The sequence below is a fragment of the Anabrus simplex genome, chromosome 1 (genome assembly GCF_040414725.1).
Source record: "Anabrus simplex isolate iqAnaSimp1 chromosome 1, ASM4041472v1, whole genome shotgun sequence".
NCBI lineage: Eukaryota > Metazoa > Arthropoda > Insecta > Orthoptera > Tettigoniidae > Anabrus > Anabrus simplex.
The window spans coordinates 1,558,690,517-1,558,717,741 of NC_090265.1; the positions used below are offsets into that span (position 1 = coordinate 1,558,690,517).

General features: G+C 38.7%; 1 protein-coding gene across 8 annotated transcripts in view; it reads left to right on the plus strand.

The window, feature by feature from the left end:
• LOC136858517 (uncharacterized) overlaps positions 1 to 27,225 on the plus strand; it is a 207,712-nt gene that overhangs the window by 67,802 nt on the left and 112,685 nt on the right. For 7 of the 8 annotated variants that reach the window (XM_067138114.2, XM_067138117.2, XM_068225581.1 and 4 more), the window contains 2 exons: positions 4,418 to 5,127; positions 13,508 to 13,842. In XM_067138114.2, the coding sequence (XP_066994215.2) occupies positions 4,418 to 5,127; positions 13,508 to 13,842 (1,045 nt within the window). The remainder of the gene's footprint in view (positions 1 to 4,417; positions 5,128 to 13,507; positions 13,843 to 27,225) is intronic. The other variant, XM_067138119.2, reaches the window with a different exon arrangement.

The window sequence follows — 27,225 nt, forward strand, 5'->3', positions numbered from 1 at the left end:
AGGTAAATCAACATCTTCCTCGAATCTCTCTTCATGGAATAGTTGTCTTCTAACCAAATCCTGTTCAGTTTGCAGGCATTCATTCTCCTGTAGTTCTTTTTTCAACACTATCCAACAATTTTTGTATGCTATCTTCATCCATTTCTGTCAATAAAATCTGTCGCTTTGGAAGTCGCACGTGGTGGAATTGACCGTGTTAAATAAATATGCGGGAACTCTCATACGGTCGAAAGCACCGCACCGCCGAAATACTGGCTGCTATGACTCGCTACATGGCACTGTCAGTTATTCACCCGTATGAGAGCCCTGCCCACATCCCCACCAACAATATGGTGGAGGGTGAACATCATCTGTAACCTATATTCCAAGTGATATCAGCTTTACCATAACTGCGGTAGTTTCTCTGCCATGAGACTTCTGGTGGGTTATACATACATACATACATACATACATACATACATACATACATACATACATACAATTTCATTACAGAATTTTATGCCCTTCAGCATTCAGTCTGTTAGCCTTTGTTAATTTACTAAATGTCACCTCAATTCTCTATTTGTGACAAGCTCTATGGACTCATTTAGTTCCATACCTCCTATCTTTAAATCATCTAGAAACTGAGTCTTACCTTCATCCCTTTTGGAATATTACATAATTTCAGTTTCGTATTCAATATTTTGTCACTTTTCATGTTAAATAGATACATATATATTTTACAGGATATGTTTGGTTAAAATCTAGAAAGTTATTTACAATTCTTGCCACTAAATGTGGCATATTAAAGACACTGTTAAAAACTAATTGGATGAATTTTTTCCTGGAAAACTGCTAAGTTATGAAGAAAATGCATATGGACTCTTTAGTTCATAAAGTAGACTTGGTGAGTTCCATTTTTAATATGACCAACAGTTTAGATATTTCTTTTTTACTTGGTGAGCTCCATTTTTTATAGGACCAACAGTTTAGATATATACATATATATATTTATTTTTTTACTTCTATGGATCTTGAGTGCACAATTCTTTTAATTGCTCTACAATTTTAAAATTGCCGTCTTGCTCAATAAGCTAGCATAATATATAGCCTATAATAATCTGTAATAGCCAGGCTGAGTGGCTCAGATGGTTGAGGCGCTGGCCTGCTGACCCCAGCTTGGCAGGTTCGATCCTGGCTCAGTCCGGTGGTATTTGAAGGTGCTCAAATTCGTTAGCCTCATGTCTGTAGATTTACTGGCACATGAAAGAACTCCTGCGAGACTAAATTTTGGCACCTCGGCATCTCAAAAAACCATAAAAGTAGTTAGTGGGACTTAAAGCAAATAACATTATTAATAATCTGTAATAAGTATCCTTTCTAATGGTGGAAGAATTACTGAAATTTGGTGGGTGGTTCTTGAGATTAGCTTCCACATGAAAACAAAGGTACAAACTTACTTTCTTGATAAAAATAAGGGATTGTTTGGCCAGTTCTGAATGGAGAAAGATGCTGAAAATAACAGCAATGGCAGCAACTACACATACTCTTCCTTGGTACTTGATCAGTGCAGGCCACTGCAGACACTGTAGTCAGTATGAAACTTTAACACATTTACTGGGGTAGTGTTCTTAGGGAGAATTACTTCAAATTAAATGCACCAGTGATGTCAGAACACCCATCACAATTGCTCTCTGTCTCAAAGATTTTGAAGTGTATGAAGGAATATACTGCATTGCTGATGGATATTATTGCAATTAATAGACAAAAGAGCATAGCAGAAATTATTGATTCAACAGTACGATTTGAAACATTGCTCTTGCAGCCAACAGAAGTCAGTGTAGAAACAAAGGATTCAGCCCCTTCCAATATTGTTTGCTGCAGCCCAAGTAAATTTCACATGGTTACAGGGGTGCTATTCTCCTGCAGGCGTACTGTAGGGTACTAATGTTCAGTGAGCACATTTTGCACATGATTCTGAACCCTAGCGAAATGTTATACCATCCGTTCACAAAATATGACGCCTTGAAATCATGTAGCAACGTCCTTTTACCATGTAACTATGTTAATGTGTCGTGCCTCATGACCGGGTGTAACAAAGAGGGGATTCAATGCATAGAACTAGGTAACAGTGCGGTAATTCATGTCTTAAACACCGAACCAGATGATGTATGTACTCTGCTCTTGTCGTACTACCAGTATGTTTCCAGCAGTGTAGCACAGGGTATGTGGTTAGGCGTTCACCTAGCAATCGACGGACCGTGCCAGCGGTGGTTGGAATCCTGCATCATTGAAATATTTTTGCATCGGTATGATATTTGGATACGTAAACACATGCCCATGTTTGCCGCATTCAAACAGTAGAATAACGCTGTTATTCATCTTGTGCCCTGCGCATACTCTGCTGGTTAGGGCCTGAATGTACTGTAATCTCTGTTGTCATTTGGCATGTTTTTCACAGAGGAATACGTTGACATACTCTCCATTAGAAGCAAGACAAAACTCATGTGAGGCACTACGTCTGTACCAGGAACGGTATCCTGACATGCGACACCCGGTTGCTACGACATTCTGCAGTGTTGAAAGACACCTAAGGACAACAGGTGTGATTTCCAAGCAGCCACCAGTCCGCGATAGGCCTGTTATATCGAGTGAAACAGAAGAGACCGTTCTGGAGGCAGCTTGTAATAATCCACACATCAGTACAAGGGCGACTGCATGACAGGTGAACACCAGCCAGCCATCCATCTGGCGAATACTGCATGAACATAAATTTCACCCATACCATCTTGAGCTAGACCAAGAGCTCCATGGGCAGGATTTTGAAGCTTGAATGGAGTTCTGTCAGTGGCTGTTAGGCACACTGGACAGTGATGCAGCATTTGTATCGCATATCTTGTTCTCGGATGAATCGCACTTCCACAATAATGGGAACGTCAATCACCACAGCATGCACTGTAGGAGTCCAGGCAATCCTCACTGGGTGCGACAGGTGGCCCATCAAGTGTGATGGGGAGTGAATGTTTGGTGTGGAATCTTGGGGAATTGCCTGATTGGACCTTACTTCTTTGAGAGCCATTGGACAGGCCCACACTACCTGCACTTTCTACGTCAAGAACTCCCACTGCTGCTGGGGGATGTGCCCTTGCATGATCATTAACACAATGTGGTTGCAACAGGATGGAGCTCCACCACATTCAGTTTTGCCCGTTCGTAACCATGTGAACGATGAACTGCCAGGGAAATGGATGGGATGAGGAGGCCCTGTTTCTTGGCTCACTAGATCACTTGGATTTAACGCCGTTAGACTTCTTCTTGTGAGGACATTTGAAGAACGTCGTTAATACTCAAGCGCCAGAAAACCCCGACCAGCTCCAGCAACTTATCACGGACGCCTGCTGAACAATTACACATGGAATGCTTCAGTGCGCAAGACGTTCTATTGGACACCGGACCCAAATGTGCATAAACCAAAACGGTCATCACATTGAGCATTTGCTGCAATTAAACATTGTCAGGGCAGTTGTGTTTCTATTATTTCCAGTCTGTATGTGTCCGGCTTGCTAACTGATTGGCCCTTCTTAGGGCCACAAACACATTCATTCACTCACAATTTGCATGAAAGCAGGTATTGAACTTACATTACGCGTGGTACGTATTAAACAAATATTTAAAAAATTTGTAATCTTTGCCCCAGACTCGAACCTTCCACTTGACATGCAAGCTCGCTCCGCCTTGCCTTTATCAACTACACTATGGCTTCATACAGCACACTGGGCAGCTTATAGCAAGCATTAGGTTTACTGTGGTCACAATATCAATTTAGTGTTTCGCCAGCATGTCAGGTTCATATGATCTGGAAGGCACACGCATGTCTTGCAGTGTTTAATGCGAGTATAATATTATGGCGTCCTATCATGGTGAAGCGGTAAATACCAAGATATCCGGTTGTATGTTCTGAGCATACCAGCAGGGCAGATGTTTTCAGGATGGAATGAATATTGTGGGTTGCATAAAACTACATTGGAAGGGGCAGCTGAATCGCACTGTGTAGTCTAAAGCAGGTAGATGTCAATGGTCTCTTCTTTGGTGCAAAGGGGACTGTTCTTCAATCCTTTGTGATGTGGCGGCAGAAATATAAGTTGCCAAAGATCCTTCAAGATCAAATTGTCATCTGCATAATCAAGTATTCCCTAACAATACTTTGGCATCATAGATTTGGTGTATAGAGCACTTAAGAAGTCTGCTCTTCAAACATTTCCGAGCATATTTATTTATTTTTTATATCAAAATTTGTGAGCTGTTCTGTGTCATTTGACAAACTTAAGATGTCATTTCAGATATTTAAATAAATAATATAAAGGTGTATTGGTTCTGCTTGAAATTATGTAAACCGTTTTAACTTGGGATTCAATTATTTTTTTGATCTTTTTTTCAGGAACTTGGAATAGAGCCTGTGTTTTATTTTGATGGTCCAACGATTGAAGCCAAGAAAGATTGGCGTAAGAGGAAGAATTCAGTAAAAGAAAAAAGGTTAACCAAGGTGTTTAATGCTATAAGTGGTGCAAAATGTAGCAACTCAAAATGGAATTCCTTTCAGTACGAACAGCAGATGTTACCAGTTCTTATCAGTGTGTGTGGGCGGTTCATTTGCAAGTATGAATGCAACTGTACTGTCTTTGTTTCTGTCACAGATTGTGATAAAGAACTTGCTGATTATGCAAATAGAGAGTCTTGTTTTGCCATTTTATCTCAGGACACTGACTTCTTGTGTTTGAAAAATGCTACATATATCTTGTCTATTAAACATTTTAATTTAGATGAAATGTCAACTTTGTTGTATGATCGATGTGCAATCCTTGCATACTATTCCTTCACATTGCAACAGATGCGGTTGTTTGCTTCACTACTGGGTAATGATGTTATTCCACGTTCAAAACTTGAAAAGTTCCATAAAAAACTCTGTGGTAATATCTATACTTTGGAAGAGAAATGTAATGCAGTGGCATCGTTTGTGAAGAGAGTATTTGAGAACTGCCGTGATGAAGTTGGGGTGATAGTGCTGGCAGTAGTGGAATATCTGGACACACTAGATCTTAACATTACAGCATCTGAACTGAGAAGTAGCCTAGAAAGCTATCAGCCAAGGTAATGCATCTTTATGTTAAATGTAGTACAGTAGAGACCATATACCATGAGAGTCCCTCCTCTTCGGCAGTGATAAGGAGGATAGTAAGCCAAGTGGAATGCTCCAATACGCTACTACTGATTGTTAATTACTTATCAAAGTTGGAGAATATATATCTTGTTGCACTGCCCATAGCAAGTGAAACAGGTGTACTTAATGTTGACTACTGTAGAAGCTACCACTATGTTGTTGTTTTCTTTTGCCCAGCCCAGCATGGACTCTGTAACAACATGTGGCCCACTCTTCAACAGTCTGCTTGCAGACTGCAGTAAGAGAAGGTCTTTTACACACCTACTATTCACACTTCTGCTTAAATTGTGTATGTTATGATTGTTGCTAAGGACTGATAGTTGCTTTAGCATCATTAGATGCAGGCCTGCATGCGCAATTGCTTTCTTAGAAGTACCGTTGCCTACGACATACATAAGGCCGGGAAATACAGCACACTAGACTCGGCCTCGAGATACTTCTGACAAGCGCCGCTAGAGTTCTCTTTACTGAGCTGTCTCGCCCGCTCATTGCTACACGTTCCAGTATGAAAACCTATAAATATTCATTAAAACTAGCAATTTCACAAGACACCAAACAGATGTGAGATAAAAAAACAGACCAAGAGCAGTTGTATGACTTACATTCTACAACGTATTTCTTACAGTTTGCTTAAACGAAATAAGTATTTCACGAAATAAGCAGAGAAGTCTATTAGCGAGTTTGTCACTTCTTCCTGTTTTCTCTAATTCTGCTTCAGTGTATCTGATAAACTGATCGAGATTGCGGTCCTAAATAAGTTTGGGTTTAATCATCTTATAAATTATCAGCTATCCTACCTTTCCCTCCACACATCTGATGTTGCGACATTCGTATTGAAGTCACTGTTTGGAGAGCGATGTTATGCCCGTTTCGCCCTTAGTAAATCCTATATAATTTTTCAGCATTGTCTGATGTGGTACAGTTAGGCAGTGCAAGGATCTCAAATCTGTAGCCGGTAGGTGCTTTCCTATGCCAGAGGATGCAAATTTTTAGCGTTGTTTTTCCGTTTTTCACTCTTTCTTCCCTCAAGATTCAGTTTGTTCTAACAGGAATAAAGCTCCTACATGATAATTTGTACAATTATTTTCAATTTGGTTTACTTTTTGGTCAAGTTCAGATACCTTAAATAATTTTTCAGATTTCATTACCGTATTCTACTTCTCAATATAAAGACTGTTTTCCGTAACCTGGCATTTGAAATCTCATCAATATAGATTTAGATTTAGCATAGATACTCATTGCCTTTCCTTTTCTTTGCTAGTTACTTTACGTCGCACCGACACAGATAGGTCTTACGGCGACGATGGGACAGGAAAGGCCTCGGAATGGGAAGGAAGCGGCCGTGGCCTTAATTAAGGTACAGCCTCAGCATTAACCTGGTGTGAAAAGGGGAAACCACGAAAAACCATTTTCAGGTCTGCCGACAGTGGGGTTCGAACCCACTATCTCCTGGATGCGAGCTCACGGCTGCGTGCTCCTAACCACACGGCCAACTCGCCCAGTTAGCATTTCCTTGACATAGAAAAGAGACTTGTAGGGATTTCTTTTTCGTTTGTGGGTGACGTAGGTCAGTGAAGATATGGTATGTTCATCGTTATCTGAATCAGAAATTTTACTAAATTTTGATGGCAATATGTCATTTCTTGGAGCTGGAGCCATCCTGCGTTTGACACTTTTCTGTTGTGAACAGGATATACACTAAAAACAGAGGATACCGAGCTCGATAGCTGCAGTCGCTTAAGTGCGGCCAGTATCCAGTATTTGGGAGATAGTGGGTTCGAACCCCACGGTCTGCAGCCCTGAAGATGGTTTTCCATGGTTTTTCATGTTCACACCAGGCAATTGCAGGAGTTGTACCATAATTAAGGCCAGAGCCGCTTCCTTCCCAGTCCTAGCCCTTTTTCTATCCCATCCTTGCCATAAGACCTATCTGTGTCGGTGCGACGTAAAGCCAATAGCAAAAAAAAGGAAGGAACTTCGTTGGGGAGAATTCTCTTGACTGATATGCTTATACTCAAATCTGATGTATTAAAATGCAAGCTTCATACTTGCTTGCCTGCATTTCTCTCTTAAACTGCACTATGAAGGAAAATTATGGAACGTCACATTTTCTTGCTTTTTAGCGGTATACGAAGTATATAGAGGTACACAACAGTGCACCATGCTTCTCAACCTCACGGACACTCACCGACAGAAACAATACGCACAATAAATTGCATAAAATCAACACAACATCAGAATTACTCCGTACATCACCATGTTAAAGTCCGCCCAGAGCAGAACAGAAACCTGACATCTAGTGGCTAAACCGTGAACTCAGTCGGGCCGTCTTTTCAGAGGCAAATTAGAGGCTATGTCTTGGCCTTGTATATCTCGTGGGCAATGGAAGTACACAGTTGTAGTACAAAAAATGGTAGTGAATTGGACTATACATCTTGGCTCGTTATCTTCTTTTTCACTTCACAAATCACCTTCTTGATTTTTGCCATAGAGGAGAGCTCACCCTGTATAGTTCACATGTACGGCTCCTTTACATTTTCAGACCTGTCTATGTAGACCATGTTTGCAATGGCCACTCCACATCTGGTTTTCATTCTTCATGCTGCATTCACACTTTATGGCCATATGTGCTGCCTGCGCACTGTCCTGAATTCATAGTCCGAGAGTGCAGATTATTTTCTGGTCATGGCCAAATTAAGTCAATTTGCTTATGAGATGATTCTTCTGTCTAGTGTTGTTATTATTTTGATGTTAAAAAGGAGATCAGAGCAGAGCAAATGAACAAAGAATGTATTAAAAACAAATCTTTTCTTGAGGCCAATTTTTACGGGGTGAGGAGTACGGAGGGAGCGGTGCCGGTGCTGCCAACTGGATGGAAATGAAATCTGAATTGAATCGATAATATGATCGATATGAATTTTCTAAACATTTATTATCTTACGCCAACAACTGTGCCACACATACATTATACAACATTTCTCGATGCGAATCTTGTTCCTAGCATGAATTATATAGTTTGGCTTTGCTGTGTAAACAGCAACAGTACTGGTTCGTAAAGTCTACGCCAGATGTCGCACAGCGATGCATAAGCGATTCATAGTTTGTGTTTCAAAGGTTGCCAATATGGATATCGAAGATAACCGAGGTCTATCAATTCAGCACTAGGGAGCTCAGGGCTCAAGAAAAGGTTTGCATATAGTAATGCTTTCACGTGTTAATCTTTTGAAGAAGTTAAATTTTGAAAAAATGGCTGGTTTATTTAACTAAAAATGGCCAGACACTCTTCAGTGCTGCTGCAGTGTCACACCATATATATGGAGACAGGATAGCAAGGCCGTACCCAGGAATATTTTTCGGATGGGGGGGGAGTAAATTTTTATTTGCGGTGGGTGAGGGAGGGTGCTCCAAAAGCAAAAGTTATAGGAGCAATAAAATACTCTGTGTGCAGGGAGTCCTTGATCAAAGGCTACCATGATAACCATTTCACCAGGAAGCTGCACAAAACTCCTGTTCTTGTTCCAAGGTGGCAGAGCCTTATCAGATACAGCCCCAATGGAGGTGTCATTTTAACCTCATACCAGCCCTACTGTCATTCTTAAATCCTTGGCAGTACCGGGCATCGGATGATGGCAGTTAGTAGCACTAACAGTAATGCTACAAAGGCGAACGTTGCATAATTTAATTTCCTTTTATAGCAATAACCATAACCATCTGCATATAAAAATATTGTATTTTTAATTATGAAATAGATTTAATAAAATAAAAATGTTTGAACATTTTTTGAGTAGCACCATTTACAACTCAGCGGGTTAACTGGAAAGATAAGATCATAGCGGTCGAAACAAAGAGATGTGTCATTTGTTTAAAAATGGTGGAAACCAAATTTGTTTACACTAAAATTATTATAAAAGATGTTTACAGGTTTGGTACATTTTAAAAAATAGTGGCTCGGTGACATGAAAATATTTCTATATGTTTATTAAAAATGATGTCGCCCGTGTGTCATATTTAATAGTTTATTCTTGTTTATATATTATACATTAATTTCATTAATTTACAACTTGTAATTATCAAATTTTTCAACATTGCATGAAAAATCATTTGTCTCTTAATTTTTATAATATTTTGAATTTGCGAAGTTAGCTATAACCAAAATACATTTCATTTACTACGATTAAAGAATTGACATATTTTGTTACATTTATATTGTAATTTTCACTTCATTCTTCAAGTCTAATTATCCCTTCAAGGAATATGTAGGTGATGACATTTTTTGCCATAGGTACCAAATGTTGTCTTTAGGCATAATGTTGTAAGCAATAAATTTGTTCATACTAGTTTTGAGATTTTAGTAGGTAAATATATTCACTAATACATACTTTCTAAATGGAAAAGTATACTTTTGTTCATATAGAAGAAACTTCGGGAACAAAGGGTCAATATTTAATCAGTTCTGTACAAAAATGAATGTATAAATGTTATTAGGCAGCAAATTTATTCATTACATCTAATTACAAATGCCTTATGTGTCAGCCCCGTGATAGTCCCTTTTGGTACTTCCTGAAAGGGCTAGCGAGTCAGGTGACCGGGGATCTCCCAGCTGGCCTGTAGGTTGGGGCTGGTTTTTGTGTGTATTGTTCTCGTCGGCTGTTTTACCTGTCAGTTTCTGGGTGATGCAATGAGATGGTTCTGTTTCTAGCCATGTTGCGATTATTCTGGGACACATCACCTGAGTTATAAAAAGGGAGGCTAGACACGGACGGTTGGTCAGTGTTGACTCCATAGTGGAGTCAGTGTTAGTCACTATGGGACTCGGTGTTAAGACTCAGTGTGAGACTCAGTGTGTTGGGGTTTGGTAGCTGGGCTGAGGGTGACAGAGGTGTTGGCTGTCGCTAGTGTCTCACCAAGGTCTGAATGAGGAGTTGTGGTTGTTCTTGTTGTTACGTTGGAGTCTTGAGTGTGGAGCTGGATTGAAAACGGTGTATGGGACAGAAGACTGTGTAGTTCTTTGGAGTAGAGAGAGAGAGAGAGAGAGAGAGTGTGTGTGTTTGTGTCAGCGATTAGGGCAGCTATCGTGGGTGTAATTGGAACTGTGTTAATAGTTGTTGTTGTCCTGCTGTTTAACACTCTTGATCTGTTGTTGTTTATATGCTCACTATGTTGACTGTGTGAATTACTGGACTGTGTCTGGAGTCATGTGTTGTGTGGCCAGTAGCCTGTGATCAAACCTAGCTGTCTGCACACAGTTGCTGTGTAGGGTGACTGGACTTGCAGAACTGAAAGTAAGGCAAGCTTGTGAATAGGATTAAAACCCTCTAAGGTAATTCCAACGAGTTGGGACTCCCTGCTTTGCATAAAGAACAGAGACTTGTAAATAGACAGCTAGCAGTTTCCCGTTGGCTCCGCCCGTAATCTACAAAGTATGGCGTTGTTCGTTACTATCCTCACGGATGTATTTGCAGAGTTTCAAGTTAATGAAATAAAGCACATGATCTGTTGTGGTAATAGAATGTAATATTATGTCAACAAAACACTTGAAAATACATCACACAAAGAAATTGAATTAAACGTTCCTTGGAACAACACTACGCGCCAAACTGTTAAAAAGTCCTTCAAAGATCTTCGTCATGGAGACAAATGTACTCATAACTTTTCTCAGAATCTACCAATTTAAGCAGTTATTACCTCAAAAGAAAGCACTTGATCCACTGAGTGTTTTTAGACCAAAACAAACTGCATACCTTAATTAGAACGAAAGATATGATTGCTTTAATGAGAAAAAAATGTTGAAGAAATGAGATGTCAAATTGAATGTGCACTCATAACTTTCCTCAGAATCAATCAATTTGAATAGTTAAGAGCTGAAATAAGAGAGCTTGATCCACAGAGTGTTCTTAGGCCAAAACGAACTCCATACCTCAATTAGAATCAAAGATATGATTGCTTCAAAGAGACAAATAATTGAAAAAATGATATATTTGAGGAAGGCGGAAGTTAAGTGATTTATAGTACCTGATGACAAATCTGTGCATGAATACCTTTCAGTTTAAATAAAATAAATGAAGGAAATCGACCAGATAGAATGGCCGGACTGACTTTAGTTTTCATAAATTTTTGTAATATATAGATAAATTATTATAACATTTATTATAGCAATTTATATAATTTATAATATGTTTCCATAAAACTTGCAGGTGTGTTGTAATTTTAAAATAAGAGATTCGTGAGATCATGATCAAACTATAACTATTATCAATTAACAAGTTAACTGGCAGTCACAACGGTACAATGATGAGACTTGTGTAATGTCCAACTACGATTTTAGACTAATAAACTTCGCCCCATTTCTCCACTTATTTACTGAAAAAGTTGGCCTTTTAGATGGAGAAAACAAAAATAACTAAAATATGTAGGCCTACTGTATGTATCTATTGGGTTTTCTTTAGACTAGAGGTTCCCTTTGTGAATATGTTATTTTTCTGCTTCTGTGTCAGGGATGGGCCTTTTGTTAAATGGCTGACAAGAGTAAGTTTTTTTTTGTTTGTTTGCAAAATGCATTTATTCTAAGGAAAATTCAAAATGATGGAATTGTTTTTGACCACCGTGAAGTGATTAACAATAATTTAATTTATAAGCATGAATGGGCAACAACCATTCTGGATGAAATTTTAGTAGTCGCTGGAAAATTTGAGACTAAAACCTGAATATTTTGTAAACATGAATTTGTTATTTGAATTCTTTTCTATACATAATCAAAAATTCTCTTAAGAATGTTTATTTCAGGCTCTTAACTATATCTGAAAGTCCGACTCCCAGGATGCATTGTCAGTGTATTGGCGTAGGGCCTAGGTTTATTTCAAGGATGGACCAAGGAGATTACCCTAGCTTGGAGACCGAGTGTTTGTAATCATCCTAATACACCTCCCCCCCCCCCCCCCACACACACACACACCCACTCACACATGGCATATTACACTACTAACCACCATAGAATCATACAACAGTAAATAAATCCCCCCCACATATCGGTTGACTTCAGGATGGACATCTTCAGCCACGTAGCACTGTTTAGATGAAAAATTCATATATTGACAAAGTATCAATGCTTTGAAAGAAAGTGTCCTTAAAATTAGCATAAGAAGATTAAATGACAACACTAAAAAACAAAACACTCAAGAGAAAATATATAAATTTTTTCTCTATGTGGCTGAAGGTGTTAATAATATACGAAAAATGTACCACTTTTAACCAATGAGTTGCCTTAAGCAACTAATGTATCAACAAGGTGGAAAATAAGAAATATTAGTTGTGAATCTGTTAAAGTGCGATACGGACCACGAAGCTGATTTTATGTAAGTGTCGTAATACGTCGCGATTCGCTGCCACATTTCTCCGATTTTTCACTTTTGAAAGTTGGCATGACTGCATATGCTAGGCAGCCGCAAGGCATCTGATGTCATATCAGCCAGAGACGGCCCAGCAGATTGTGTCGTGTGTAGATGCTTTTAAGCATCTCAAAAAAAGCTGCAAATTGAGTTGACTACCACCATGCACAAGTTCTCAAATGATTACAGAAGTGCGTGAAGTTATGTGCGAGATGATTTGAGGGAAGATGTGAAGCGTAAGCGTAAACAACCTAATGTGGAACAGTGGGGACAGGTTAGTGCATCATGACAATGTGCCCACACTTGGTAAGTAAAATGGGTCCACCTATTCAATACAAGGCCCATTTTACTTACAAAGTGTAACAACTGTCAATACAGTTCATCATGAAATTTTTATTGTATAATGTACCCACATACACCTCATTCAGTTTGAGGGACATTTTAACAACAAAAAAAAAAAATTACCATTCCACACTGCCCCTACTCACCTGATTTGGTCCTCTACAACTTCTACTTCTTTCCTAAAATGAAACTCCTGTTGAAAGGGTGGTGTTTTGACTTCAGTGAAGAGATCCAAACAGAATTGTAGGTGGTGCTGAATATACTGAAGCTAGAAAACTTCCATGAATGCTTCCAAAAATGAGAAAATCACTGGAATTGCTATATTCAAACCCAGGATCACTACTTTGAAAGTGATGGTGGAAAGTAGGCATTTATGGAACTGTTTACTTTTTATAAACAAATTCTCAGAAATTCTGGGTAGCACCATGTACAGAATGAACCCTCCCTCTTGTATAAAGTCAGTATAACCCCTCCTTTTTACTAGTTAATAGCAGTGTAACCCCTTAAAAATACCAATATTATTGTTATAAATTTATCTCAGTAAATTACATGTTATCATTCATTCTATGTCGGATGATTTCAGTGAAATGGAGAATTGGTTCTTGGATAAGGACATTGAAGAACCATGGCTTCAAGTTCTAGAGATGGCATATTCAAGACATGTTGAGTGTGAGGCTGTTCCTGATGTATATAATACGTTGGCTGGCCATCCATATGAAATTGGCCTCTTTCTGGAGAAACCAAGCACAAACCATCAAGCCGCATCCAGGGTATTTTTTACACTGCGTCAGAGAATTTATAGTCTTCTATTGCATGAGAAGCCATGGGGCAGCACTGCACATGAAGTGAAGGAATTTGGACAGTGGGATAATATGTGGCATGATTTGGAGAGTGTGGATGTGCCTGACTTGGATGAAGGTAAGTTGTATATAAAAATAATATCTATAAAATGTATATAAACCTGTTTACTATGTGTATGTTGGGGCCGATGACCTTCGATGTTAGGCCCCTTAAAACAACAAGCATCATCATCACTCTATGTTGTGTATGGCTACAACCACGCAAGCATTTCAAAAACATAGAAAGAAGAAGGTGTAGGTGTTTACAGATTCCCCAATTGGGAGAAATCTCCAGAGAGATATCGCGCTTAGCTATTTAAAAATTAGTCGCGCTCATTTCTCACCAACCCGTCATAGTTTCATGAGCTCTAAATATTTCAGAGAGCAGGACTATGAACTATCAATTAAATATAAAACCGAACTTTGAGACAAAATAGAAAACGTGTGTTAAAAAAGATTCTGTGCCTGCGCTAAATGTGAGGGGAATGAAATCTGTTCTTGTTTCAAAGCTTGCATCTACATATAATACGAAGTAATTTGAAATATTCTAAATATACTTTTAAATTTGTTATTAATAAAAGTATCCTGGTTCTTGTCCCTCTTGTTTCAAAGCGTGCATCTACATATAATACGAAGTAATTTGAAATATTCTAAATATACTTTTAAATTTGTTATTAATAAAAGTATTTTGGTTCTTGTCCCTCTTGTTGTTTCAAAGCGTGCATCTACATATAATACGAAGTAATTTGAAATATTCTAAATATACTTTTAAATTTGTTATTAATAAAAGTATTCTGGTTCTTGTCCCTCAGCAGCCTGGAATCCTTTGTATGTACCTCTTTCTTGGGGATATTGTTCTCAGATTGCCTTTACTACACAAATTGGTAAAAGGCTACAAGCCACTAGTTAGCATCACTTTCCATAGCCAGTCTCTCCCTTGTTTTATCCATATGAAGACAACATGCGGTATTTAACACATTAGAAAAGTCCTCGTACCAAACAATACACATCACACTTCCATGCATTTCATTTATTGTTTCATTGTCTTTACAGCAGAAACTTTCAGCAGCAGTGGGCATTGTCGTAATACCATCGTTCCTTGTAGACTATGTAGACAGTGTAGTGAGATGGACAGTGGAAAGTAGTATGGTGGTAAATGGGATGAAAACTCATGTTGTAGGTTTCACCAAGAGGAAAAGTCCTCAGTTTTAATTACTGTGTGGATAGGGGTAAAAGTACCTCATGGGGATAATTTTTTTTTTGCTAGGGGCTTTACGTCGCACCGACACAGATAGGTCTTATGGCGACAATGGGATAGGAAAGGCCTAGGAGTTGGAAGGAAGCGGCCGTGGCCTTAATTAAGGTACAGCCCCAGCATTTGCCTGGTGTGAAAATGGGAAACCACGCAAAACCAAGGGGATAATTTTAAGTACCTAGGTGTTAATATAAGGAATGATCTTCACTGGGGTGATCATATTAATGAGGTTGTTCAAAGCTCAGGCAACTTATTTTGGAGTTTTATTTTCTTAACCTATTAGATGCATAAGTCGATGTTTCCCTGTCTTTCTGAAATAACAGATGCCGGTGGTTCATTTTCTAGTCAAGATGTTGTGTATTTTGGTTCATATTGATATGTCTTCACTTTCCTGGATATGATTCTTCATTCCAGACAATGTGCTGAAACTGAGAAACACTCTTAGGCAGACACAAGTGGCGCGCGATATCCTGTCGTAAGGCAACAGTCGCACTGTCCCTTCCTTACCTAAAACTTATGATTTCATATCTTGCAAGCTAATGGAGATTTTTAAGTTTCAATTTCAGCCTTCCACTCTTCTACACAAAATTTAACTGAATTAATTAAAAACAAAAAATAAATTTTTGTAAGATTACTGGGCCATTAAATAATCATTAACCAGGTGGTATGCACATTGCCTTATCTTGCTATCAATAACATATAGGCCTTCATAAAGCCTGAAAATTTTGTGAATTTCTTTTTGGTCTGCAGAAAATAAATGAGGAACTCTTAACAAGACCTCCTCCCCTGTATTAAAACTGTCCCCTTTCTGTCACTGCTGTTTCTCTCTCTCTCTTAGCACCATTTTTTTCTAGGCTCGCCGTAGCAATCTCTATGACTACTTTCCTGGGTACTTCCTCATCTGTGGAAAGATCCAAGATGATTGCCAACTCTCTCACAGACTTATAACCGAGTTGCAATTAAACTGTAATTTCATGCCTCATCACATTACATCAGCACTCCACATCCTCTAGGTAGCTAAGGAATGAATTGTGCATATCACTGATGTAAGTACAAAACATTCTACCCAGTTCTCACATCACTCTTTCAGACATGTTCCCCTCTCCTTTAACATGTTCTTCCATATACTAGATATGGTCAGACAAGATCGGCTTAGGGATACCAAACTGAGAAATATAGTGGTCTAAGATCTTCCCTACACAAGCCCTACCAGTGGCTTTGCGTAAAGGATACAATTTCACGTACTTGGTAAAAGCATCCATAACAACAAAGAAATATTGGTATCCATATTATGACTTTATGAGTGGACCATATAAATCTACACACAATAATTCATTAGGGCCATCCGTTAAAACAATTTGCCTAATACCTTCCAAATACCTCTTGGGATGCTTGCTTCTTTGACATGTGTCGCACCTGGCAAGTGTCTTTCTGACATCACATCCCATATTTTGCCATAAGACGTTCTCCTGTATAGCAGTCAACGCTTTATCAGCCCTGAAGTGACCTAACTCTGATGCAAGTGTAATGGACTAGTATAACTTGGAAACAATTCTCTAACCCATGAGTAAATAATGAAAATATTGAGTATTATTATTATTATTATTATTATTATTATTATTATTATTATTATTATTATTATTATTATTATTATTATTATTATTATTATTATTATTATTATTTATGTAGTTATGTACGGACTTTATTTGGTATAAATCGTTTTCCTAACAAAACGTGAGGTTATGTCATGACACATCTGTTGTATGTATATTAATATGAGTTTATTTAACTTAACACGTACTGGTAAGTAATAGTATATAATTTATTATTACCTGTAAATATGATGTATAAATCCAGTGTAATGTTGTGCAACACATGGTAATAGTCCAGAACAACGCATCTTGTCACTTGAGTTATATAGAAAATTCCATTCATTGTAAATAGGTTATTGAAGACACTAGAAATTACGAGAAACACATTGTGTCATACTTTTCTAGAAGCCTGGCCAGGCAATGTATATAAAGGGACGGTTTTGGGAGTTGAGTTGTTGTTAGCGAGACTTGCTAGTGAAAGTCGTTAGTCAAGTGTTGTGATTCTGGGGTGTTGGTAATTGGTTGACATGCTTCTGTAGCAGTCAAATGTTTGTCAAGATGGTGGTTCATTAATGTGTGTGTGTGTGTGTGTATAATGTCACTGGCGTAGCCAAGGGGAGGTGCCCAGAGGGGCCGGGCCCCCCCCCCCCCCCCAAAATATTTCCCGAAACTAGAGCGAGGATCAGCCGTTGTTTTACGTACGGCACAAACAACTCAAAAACGTACGCCAAAATGTTAAGTTAACGTAGCAACAAGAATATACTAGCAGTGCTCAATGGGGCCATACATAATTCTCCATATTTGTACTGCTTGAATGAAAGGAAGAATTGTGATGCGCGGGGATATTTCCCTGTAGAAGCCTCAGTATTGGGAATGTCACCATGTGTTGACAAATGTCAAGACATGAAGAAAGGGGCAATTAGCAAGGGATTACTCAGTAGGGGGCCGGAACGTGAACACCGAGATAACGGGGGGCCACGTGCAGAAACAGTTACAAGCTTACAACATCGTGTCAGCTTTTGCATATCGGTTCCAGGAAACAACAACGTCCTAAGGATCCTCGGGTTGTACCGTGGTTGAGAGATGTGCTGTGTTTAAGTTGCAGCGTTGGGAAGACTGTGACAGGATTGTGAGCTGCACGTTAGTTCCTCATTTTGTGCCATATAAGTAACATTTTTGAAGAGGGGCCGTTTTGTCACTGAGAAGCCAACACTATGTGCATCCTCGGTAAGTTATAAAAAGGTTTTTTATTCTTACAGTAGCAAGACAATCGCGGATGAGTGCCTAAGTTCGATAGGTAGGTCTATATATTGTTTCAAATGCCCAGGGACTGATTGGAACCTCAAATGGCACCATCAAAAGTGCGGCTAACTATTTTGTATTTGGCGGGCGTTATAACTCGGTTCCATGGTTCTATCTTCTCATCAGGATGGCCCAGGCTTGAATCGCAGTCGATACATGAAACATTTTTAAAATGGGAAGTCACGTTCTATTGATACGGATTCTACTTAAAAACTAGATCCCGTCCCTTACCTTTCCTTATATTTTTGAGCCGGAACCGCATCATTTATGGTGATGTATTTTGAGTATCCAACCATTCTTCGGACTTACCTTGTACCTAAAATGGTGAGTGGATGCAGTGGTGTACCCACAAAATAATTTTTTATTTAGAATTTGCTTTACATCGCAGTAGGTCTGATGGCGACGATGGGAAAGGAAAGGGCTGAGAGTGGGAAGAAGCGGCCGTGGCCTTAATTAAGGTACAGCCCCGGCATTTGCTGGGTGTGAAAATGGGAAACCACAGAAAACCATCTTTAGGGCTGTCGACAGTGGTATTTGAACCCACTATCACCCGGATGCAAGCAAACATCTGTGCGCCCCTAACCGCACGGCCAACTTGCCCGGTGGATATGAAAAGAAAGCCGGTCCTACCGAGTGCGGTGACAGATCTTCAGTTGATATTGTTGGTTTTGATTGTTACCATGTACAATCATAGCTTCTGTACTCTTAACATAAACAAGCTGCATTATTGAAACTGTTCGTAAAATTGATAATATCGTTCTTCGTTTGTGAGGAAGTAGAATCTTCATTTAATTTGTCTTCTTAAAAAAAGGAACCACTTTGGTACTACACCCCATGAAGGTGCCTACCTTCCAGGCCGTAAATATTTCGATTACGGGAGACTCAAGGAAAACTACTGCACCCAAAAACAAGGTTGTATCCTCCCCATCCCATGCCTTTCTTGACGGGAATCGAATGCAGGATGCCTTAAGTCAAATTCGATAATAAGGAGACCTAAAAGTCACCAGCCGGCCCCACGGTGTAGGGGTAGCGTGCCTGCCTCTTACCGGAGGCCCCAGGTCAGGGACTTTTCCTGGATCTGAGGGCTGGTTCGAGGTACACTCAGCCCACGTGTTTATAATTGAGGAGCTATCTGACGGTGAGATGGTGGCCCCGGTCTAGAAAGCCAGGAATAACGGCGGAGAGGATTCGCTGTGCTGACCACACAACACCTCGTAATCTGCAGGCCTCCGGGCTGACCAGCCGTCGCTTGGTAGGCGATGGCGCTTTGGGGCTGTTACGTCATGGAGTTTGGTTTGGAATAATGAACAGATAAGGAAGCGCCACCCCTGCAAGACTCCTTAGCTTCCAGCTAGTTCTTCTGTCCGGCCTCGTGCATTTAGGACAGTAAGAAAACGTACGCCTTAATAAATGCTCCTCATAAAACCTTTGTAAAAATACTAACTGCATCTATTTATAACAATAATCACAAACGCCTCCTTTTCATGTGGCTCAGTCGCTGTCCTTCTGAGTCTGAGTTCACAGGTTCAAATCCCGGGTTGGATCGGTAACCCTTAAAACGGTGTTGAAATGGCAACAGCTCAGTGTCGTTGGTTTCTGGCACGTTAATAAAAATTATACATACGAATATTAGCGTCACAAAACTCTATACTACTATATTCTGTATCCCAGGCTTGCTTGGAAAAGTAATTAACAATTTACTTTATGTCGCACCGACACAGATAGGTCTTATGGAGACGGTGCGATAGGAAAGGCTTAGGAGTTGGAAGGAAGCGGCCGTGGCCTTAATTAAGGTATAGCCCCAGCATTTGCTTGGTGTGAAAATGGAAAACCACGGGAAAACATTTTCAGGGCTGCCGACAGTGGGGTTCGAATCCACTATCTCCCGGATGCAAGCTCACAGCTGCGTGGCCCTAACCGCGTTGGAAACTAATAGGACAAGGTAAACCCTACATCGCATATGTTGTAACGTGTATTTTTCTTTACCAACTAACAAAATATCTATACCCATATACTTTACATTATTTATTTATTTATTTATTTATTTATTTATTTATTTATTTATTTATTTATTTATTTATTTATTTATTAGTGCCTTCAGTACAGTGGCGAAGTTAGGGCTCCTGGCCCTTTCGTACACTTAACCATATACTAATCAGAATCTTAAATAAAATACTGAGATACTTAAAATAGTTAAAACTACTTAATTTAATAGAATTGAAAATAAATTTAAATAGATTACTTACTAAATTAATATTAGAACTAATTAATATCAAAAACTCTGAAAAATAGCTAATCCTCGGGAACGCAAACATTCATACTTCAACCATTCAGTCAGCTGTCCTCAGCAGGTAGTCTTGGCAGGTGACCTTAAATTGTGATTTAAAAAAGCTAGTTTCTCTGACCTCAACTGGCAGGATATTCCATAATCTGGCGACAGTCACCACAAATAATCTATTAATTTTATATGTGCGGTGCAGTGGAATAGAAAGAATGAATCTAGAACGTGTATTTAAGTTGTGAAGTGATGATAAAAAGATGAATTTAGAAGAAATATACATTGGCTGACTTACAGCTACCACTCTGATCGCCATCATTAAAGTGTGTAGCTGCCGACGTTTATCAAACATCAGCCATGAGACAGCCTTATAATATGGGGTGATATGAACATCGTGCCCGATATTATAAATAAATCGCAGGCAGGAATTCAATGCTCGTTGAAGTTAAAGTGTTTCTTCTTTCGTCATGTCAACTAAAACAACGTCATAATAATCAAGAATAGGGAGAATGAGTGTCTGTGTTAGTTTGGCCTGTAGCTCAAATGGAAATACATCCCTCTGCCGTTTAAGAGGGTGAAGAACTCCAAAATTTTTTTTTACGTATTTCTTTCGTGTGATCAGACCAATCAACTGTTTCATTCATCATTACGCCGGGATTTTTAACCATTTTACTGTAGGGAATAATGTTACCATTCAGTAGGATAGGCGGGATTGCGACAATGTTTGAGCAGCTCAGTAATTTTCGTGATCCAATTATAATTGTCTGAGTTTTTTGCAGTTTAGTATGAGAGAGCTTCGTTGTGCATATACGCTGAGTCGTCGGAGGTCCCTGTTAATATCTTGTCTTGCATTGTCGATATATTTGAAGATCGTCAGCACAGAAGTCATGTGTGTTATTTCCTGTCACAGATGGTATGCCATTGATATAAATACAGAAAATTAGGGGCCGTAGAATACTGCCCTGTGGGGCAACACTTAAGTTTCATTTTCCATTTAGAGGCCTTGTCGTTTACTGTTACACGCTGTTGACGGTTACTCAAATAAGAACTGAAGACCTCAAGTGCAGCTAGGTCGAAATTTAGCAGTTCCATTTTCTTTATCATAGTCGGAATTACTATAGTGTCAAAGGCGCTACTGAAGTCAAGAAGGATACGTATAGTGGGCAGTCGTTTGTCCATAGCGTTCCTAATGTCTTCAGAAACCTTCAAAAGTGCTGTCGTGGTATTGTGACCCTTCTCAAATCCAGATTGCAAAGGGTCCAAAAGAGCATTTTTATTTAGGTATTCCAGAACTTTCTCGTGTACTAAACGTTCAAAGTCTTAAGCGCAGGCAATACGGACATAGGACGATACTCAGAGGGTGATTGTGGGTCTAAACTCTTAGGTACCGATATAATATTGGCTGTTTTCCAGACAGTAGGAAAAGTTCCGTTTAGTAAACAGTTGTTCAGTATGTGCGTCAGTAAAGGCGAGATAGCACCCATAATGTTATGTATAAAAGTAATAGGAATATCATCTTCACCTGTAGTCTTTGATTTAATCCAGTACAAAGCCTGATTTTCTGTAACACTGTGAAATGTGAATGGTGGATTGGCTGGAGGGGAGGGCGGCGAGTCGGTGCAGTTAATTTGGGTAGGTTGAATATTTATTCTATTAAAGTAATCATTCAGTTCATCAAGTGGAATGTCAGGAGTTGTCTGTTGATGTTTTCCTATTCCCAGAACTCTAAGTTGGTCCCATGCACGATTAGAATGTAAGTTGTTAGCTAAATTCCAAAAATATATAAATTTTTTATATTTCTGATTAACTGCTTTGTGCGATTTCTTAAGATGCGGTTAGATTCGAAGTCTGTGTCATCTAGGGTTTGTTTATAATGTCGAAATAACGAGTCATGGTGGGCCATCATTCTCTTGCCTTCATCATCTAGTCATGGACAAGAAGGACGAGAAACCTGTATTCGACGCGTGTGTGTGTGTGTGTATCTTTGCCGCGTTATTTGTATAAAATGTTACTTCTTTATTGCTTATCACATGACCATTATTATAACAACATTACCGTATTTATTCTAAACCAGAATATTGCATCCTTACTCAAACTGTTTATTCTTGCATTCATTTCACTTGTACTCGGAATATATGAAATGCTGCAATTATGTTGGGATGGGTGTATCAGAGGTAGCCGGGAGACGGGGGATTGTCGTCCAAGGAGTCCAGACACCCCAGGAGTTTTAACGAATGTACTTTTATTGAGCATTTTTATATATAATGTACATTAATATTAGCTTCCGGAGTCCGACTCATTGGCTGAATGATCAGTGTTGAGGCCTTCGGTTCAGACGGTCCCGGGTTTGATTCCTGGCTGGGTCAGGGATTTTAATCGCGTCTGATTAATTCTTCTGGCTGGGGACTGGGTGTTTGTCCCAACATATTCATATTCAGACAACATACTACACTACCAACCACCAAAGAAGCACACAACACTGATTACATCCCTCTATATAGGGTTGGTGTCGGGAAGGACATCCGGCCGTAAAACAGGGCCAAATCCACATGTGCGACACAGTTCGCACCCGCGACCCCACAGATGTGGCAAAAGCGGGAGAAGAAGAAGAAAATTACTATTAGCTTCCCTAATTCGCACAAATCCACCACTCTTACTTGGATCCAAGGACACTCATCTCCTTTTTTGGTATTCTACACCACCTAAACTATGGAAGTTTGGACACCAAACAAAATAAAATTCTGGATGAATGGCCCTCCCCCAAACTGAAATCCTGGCTACGCTACTGTAATGTGTGTATAATTTGTAATAAAACAGTGTGCTCAATTGACAGCATCTTGTGTGTGCGTCTTTGTGATACGATAACTCCATCTGATATTGCCAAATAACATCAGTTCTAAGAGATTGTGCCACAACTTCCCATGATATCCTTTCTGGATAGGAGATCATTTTATATTCTGTATCTATTATTCTCACAGAGCATTTATCTTCCTTCATCTTTCTCTTCCAGTTCTTTCCTTATCCCTTTCAACCTTTCATCCTTATACTGCTTCTCTCTCATCTTAGCTAACCTCTGCTTCTCTTCTTGTCAAATGTCCTTTCTCAAAGTGCAAACCAAGATTCCCTCCTCGTCTGGTGTATTCCTATATCTACCTCCGCTGGATGTCTACTCAGATGTCAGGTAAGACATTACCTGACCCTTTTACATGGACTACGTCATAATCATATTCCTGAATGGCTAAAATCCATCGGGACATATGGCTAGATGCCAGCTTGCAAGTCTTGATAAAGGCTAAAGCATTATTGTCAGTGTAAATAGTAAATTTATGCCCTATTAAGTAAACCCTAAATTTACTCAACGAGTACACAATCACCAACAACTCCTTCTCACTAACAGTATACCGCTTTCCTGGCAGGGTTAAACGCACTACTGACCAGAGAGACAATACCCCAATTTTGTTGTTCATCTTTTTGGCACCAGGCTCCTGCTATACCAAGATCTGAAGCATCTGTCATGACATAATACTCCTCATCAGGTCGAGAGTATTTCAGTATCATGGTGAAGCAATCCCCAAGTCATCAATGTAAATGTTAGTGTATTCCCTAGTCTCAGAACCCAAGGCAACAGCTAATGCTCGTATTAAACCTGAGGATGATGTTTTAGTACCAAAAGGGATATGACAAAACTCGTATAATCTCCCACGATGTGAAAAGGATGTCAGTTGTCTGTCTTCTTGTCTCAGAGGAACCTGGCTACACAAATGGGGAACTACTTGTGATTGATAGCAATCAACATTGTTTAAGAAAAAAGAATGTTCCACTTGTAACTAATGAATGATACAGAGCTTTTATATAATGATTTATAACTTCAGTGAATAAAGCAATAAAACAATTTTCATTTGTTCAATCTGATTTTAAAAGACAACTGTTATATCAAGACTTATAATAGTGATAAACTGACCATTATATAAAAGCTTTGTTTTGAACTTGGACTCTGATAGGTGAAATAAGTTTATATTATTGCTGAGGAAGAGAATGTTTGTTTATCTCAAAACATGTATGATGTTTTTAGTGAATAAATAAGATTTAGTAACATAAAGTGTACTGGCAAGGTGGATCATTCCAGCATCCTATATTTTAAATATATTTTTATGAGATTATTGAAGCCAATACAGGAGTATACAGGAGCACCTATTTTGGTCAAATTCAAATTTATCAACAGTGATAAAGTGTCAGTGTGGGTTCAAACCCAGCAGAGGTAGTCGGATTTTTTAAGGGCAGAAAAAAGTCTATTCAGTACACTATGTTGCATGATGTCCACATGTAAAAGATCTCAGGTGACAAATTTGGTGTTTACCCGACAAAATTCAATAAAACTCGGTCATAGATGCCCAAGGGATATTCTGTTTACTTTGCCATCTGGTAGATCTAGAGTAAAATGGAACATTGAAATTGACAAGCAGGCAGCCAGACGGCATCACATTAAAATGCCTGCACATCGTATCTGAGGAAATATCATCATCATCATCATCAGCATTATTATTTATTATTATTATTATTATTATTATTATTATTATTATTATTATTATTATTATTATTATTATTATTATTATTATTTTTCAAATGTATATGCTGTTATGTTTAGGATATGTAATTAATAAAAAACCCACAAAATATGCATTTGTCTATGCGCATATGCATTTTCAAAAATGTTGTCCCTACCAATCAGAAAGAATTTGGTTGGGGATATTTGCAAGGAAGGTCTCTTGTATTTTATCTAGGAAAGTCTGAATCAGTTCTCAAGTGTTTTATTGTTCTAGTCTTGGGTCTGTTTGGCTGAAATTAGACTCTCTTGGTGCCAGTTGGTAGTGCGAGCATCCGCCCTTTAAATTGCCGCGCTGATCACCGAGAGCTGGCGGTTTGCTTCTGTAAATCTATTCGTCTGCGACTTCAAAATATTTATGGATTTTCATATGTTGTTCGATAGTGTTGTGACTTTGTGCCTGACAGAGTGTGAAAGCTGACCCATTTGACCGTTCTCCACTATTCATTAACATTGAGAGACTTTACTTATCATTGCGTGTGCCGTACTACCTTTCATAATATTATGTACTGTTTTATTTCAAGTGACTCACAATTTCTACCCCCATCATCAATTTATATTTCATCTTATACCGATCCAGAGTTCACTTATTCTTTTTCATATGCATTGTTTTTCTTGTTTTTTATGTTTTGAACGGCTGACGATGACCTGGACTAGGGTCGAAACCGGTCCCATTTCTAATCACTATTAAATAAGAATTTAATCACTACATTCCTTTCTTTTATGTATTGAATAGGTTGAACCTCTTTTTCAATTATTTAATTTTTAACGTTAATACTTTCAATACGGAACAATGAAATTTTTATCTTTAAACGTTAACAATCCAGTCGGAAGTTACCAGAGCCGATTACATCGGCCGGCTTAAAATTCTGTGATATACGTAATTTTGAGGCAACCTATAGTGACGTGCATACTTTTCTTACAACCTGTAGTAAAGGGACTACATGCTATTGTGTGCCTGGCCTTGCTGTGACAGTTCTAAGAGGGTGTTATACCTTTCACAAGAGTCGTTTCCTGTATTTACAAATACCGCTAACCGGTCAGTAAGAGATTGCTCCTTGCAGTGAGTGGATTTGTGACAGGAAAATGGCATGTTGTTCAAGTGATAATTTTTCAGCAGGCATTGATGACAATAAATTCATGCAGTATTTAGAACAGTGCGAAGTTAACGCTGATGATTTATTGGATAGCGATAGGGAATTTAGTTCAGAGAGTAGCGACGAAATTATACCGGACACGTCCGCGGAATCACCACAGCTAAAGAACAGACGTTTAATTGTGTCTAACAGCACTAAAGCTACTCTGAATATGGTGATAGATGAAACTAGTGATAATGAATATGATGATGATGATGATGATGATGTCTCTGGAGAACATTTTGTGGAAATTTGTCCCAATGAACCCGACAACATTCCTCATCCTCCTGTCTCCTTCAAGGAACTAAACATGCCCTACCATCTGATTCTCGCCCATATCACACTTCAATTTACTTTTAACTTACTCTCTGCTAAACCTTATAGTCACATATAGTCCTCTATCATTACCTAAATGCCGGTCTCCGCGGGCCAAGTGTAGCGTGCCTGTCTCTCACCCGGAGGTCATGGGTTCGTTTCCCGCCCAGGTCAAGAATTTTCGCCTGGTCCTGAGGGTTGGTTCGAGGTTCACTCAATCTAAGTGACCCTAAGTGATTGCAATTGAGGAGATATCTGAGGGTGAGAGGGTGACTCCGGTCTGGAAAACTAAGAATAATTACTGAGAGGATCCGTCTCACTGACCATGATTCACCTCGTAAACTGCAGGTACCGAACTGAGCAGCAGTCGCTTAGTAGGTCAAAGCAAATCATGGCGTTAGTGCCATACATTTCTTAATTTCGTAAATTCTGTTGTATTGTAAAATTATTTTTCTAATATATACTACAACTGAAAACGAGAAACTATTTTTTCTGAAAACAAAAACTATAATATCAACTACAATATTTTTTACTTATTTAATAATTTAGAATTATTTTAATACTGTGTTTTCCGCACGTAGAAAATTTGTTGTCAGTATTTGCCAAACATCGATACATACACGCGAATTTTATCAGTGAGTAAAATTGTCTTGTTTTTATTAGTGACATATGTTTGAATTTTTATTTTTTACATTTTTATTTTTCTCGTTCAAATTAGTTATTCTATAGAATTGTATTTAGAAATACATTATACATAATTACGTATATTCTTTTGTATCGTAAATTATTTTTTCAAAGTAGATATTGTGAGAGAAAGTGCGAAAAAAATTTTCCCTTCCTAAAAATAAACGTTATCGACAACTATAAATCAACAATAAAACGTTTTTGACTCTTTATATCATTCCAAACCAGTTTCTTATTCTACGTAGTCGGTATGTAGAAAATTTCATGCCGGTACTTGCTATACAGTGGTAGATATAC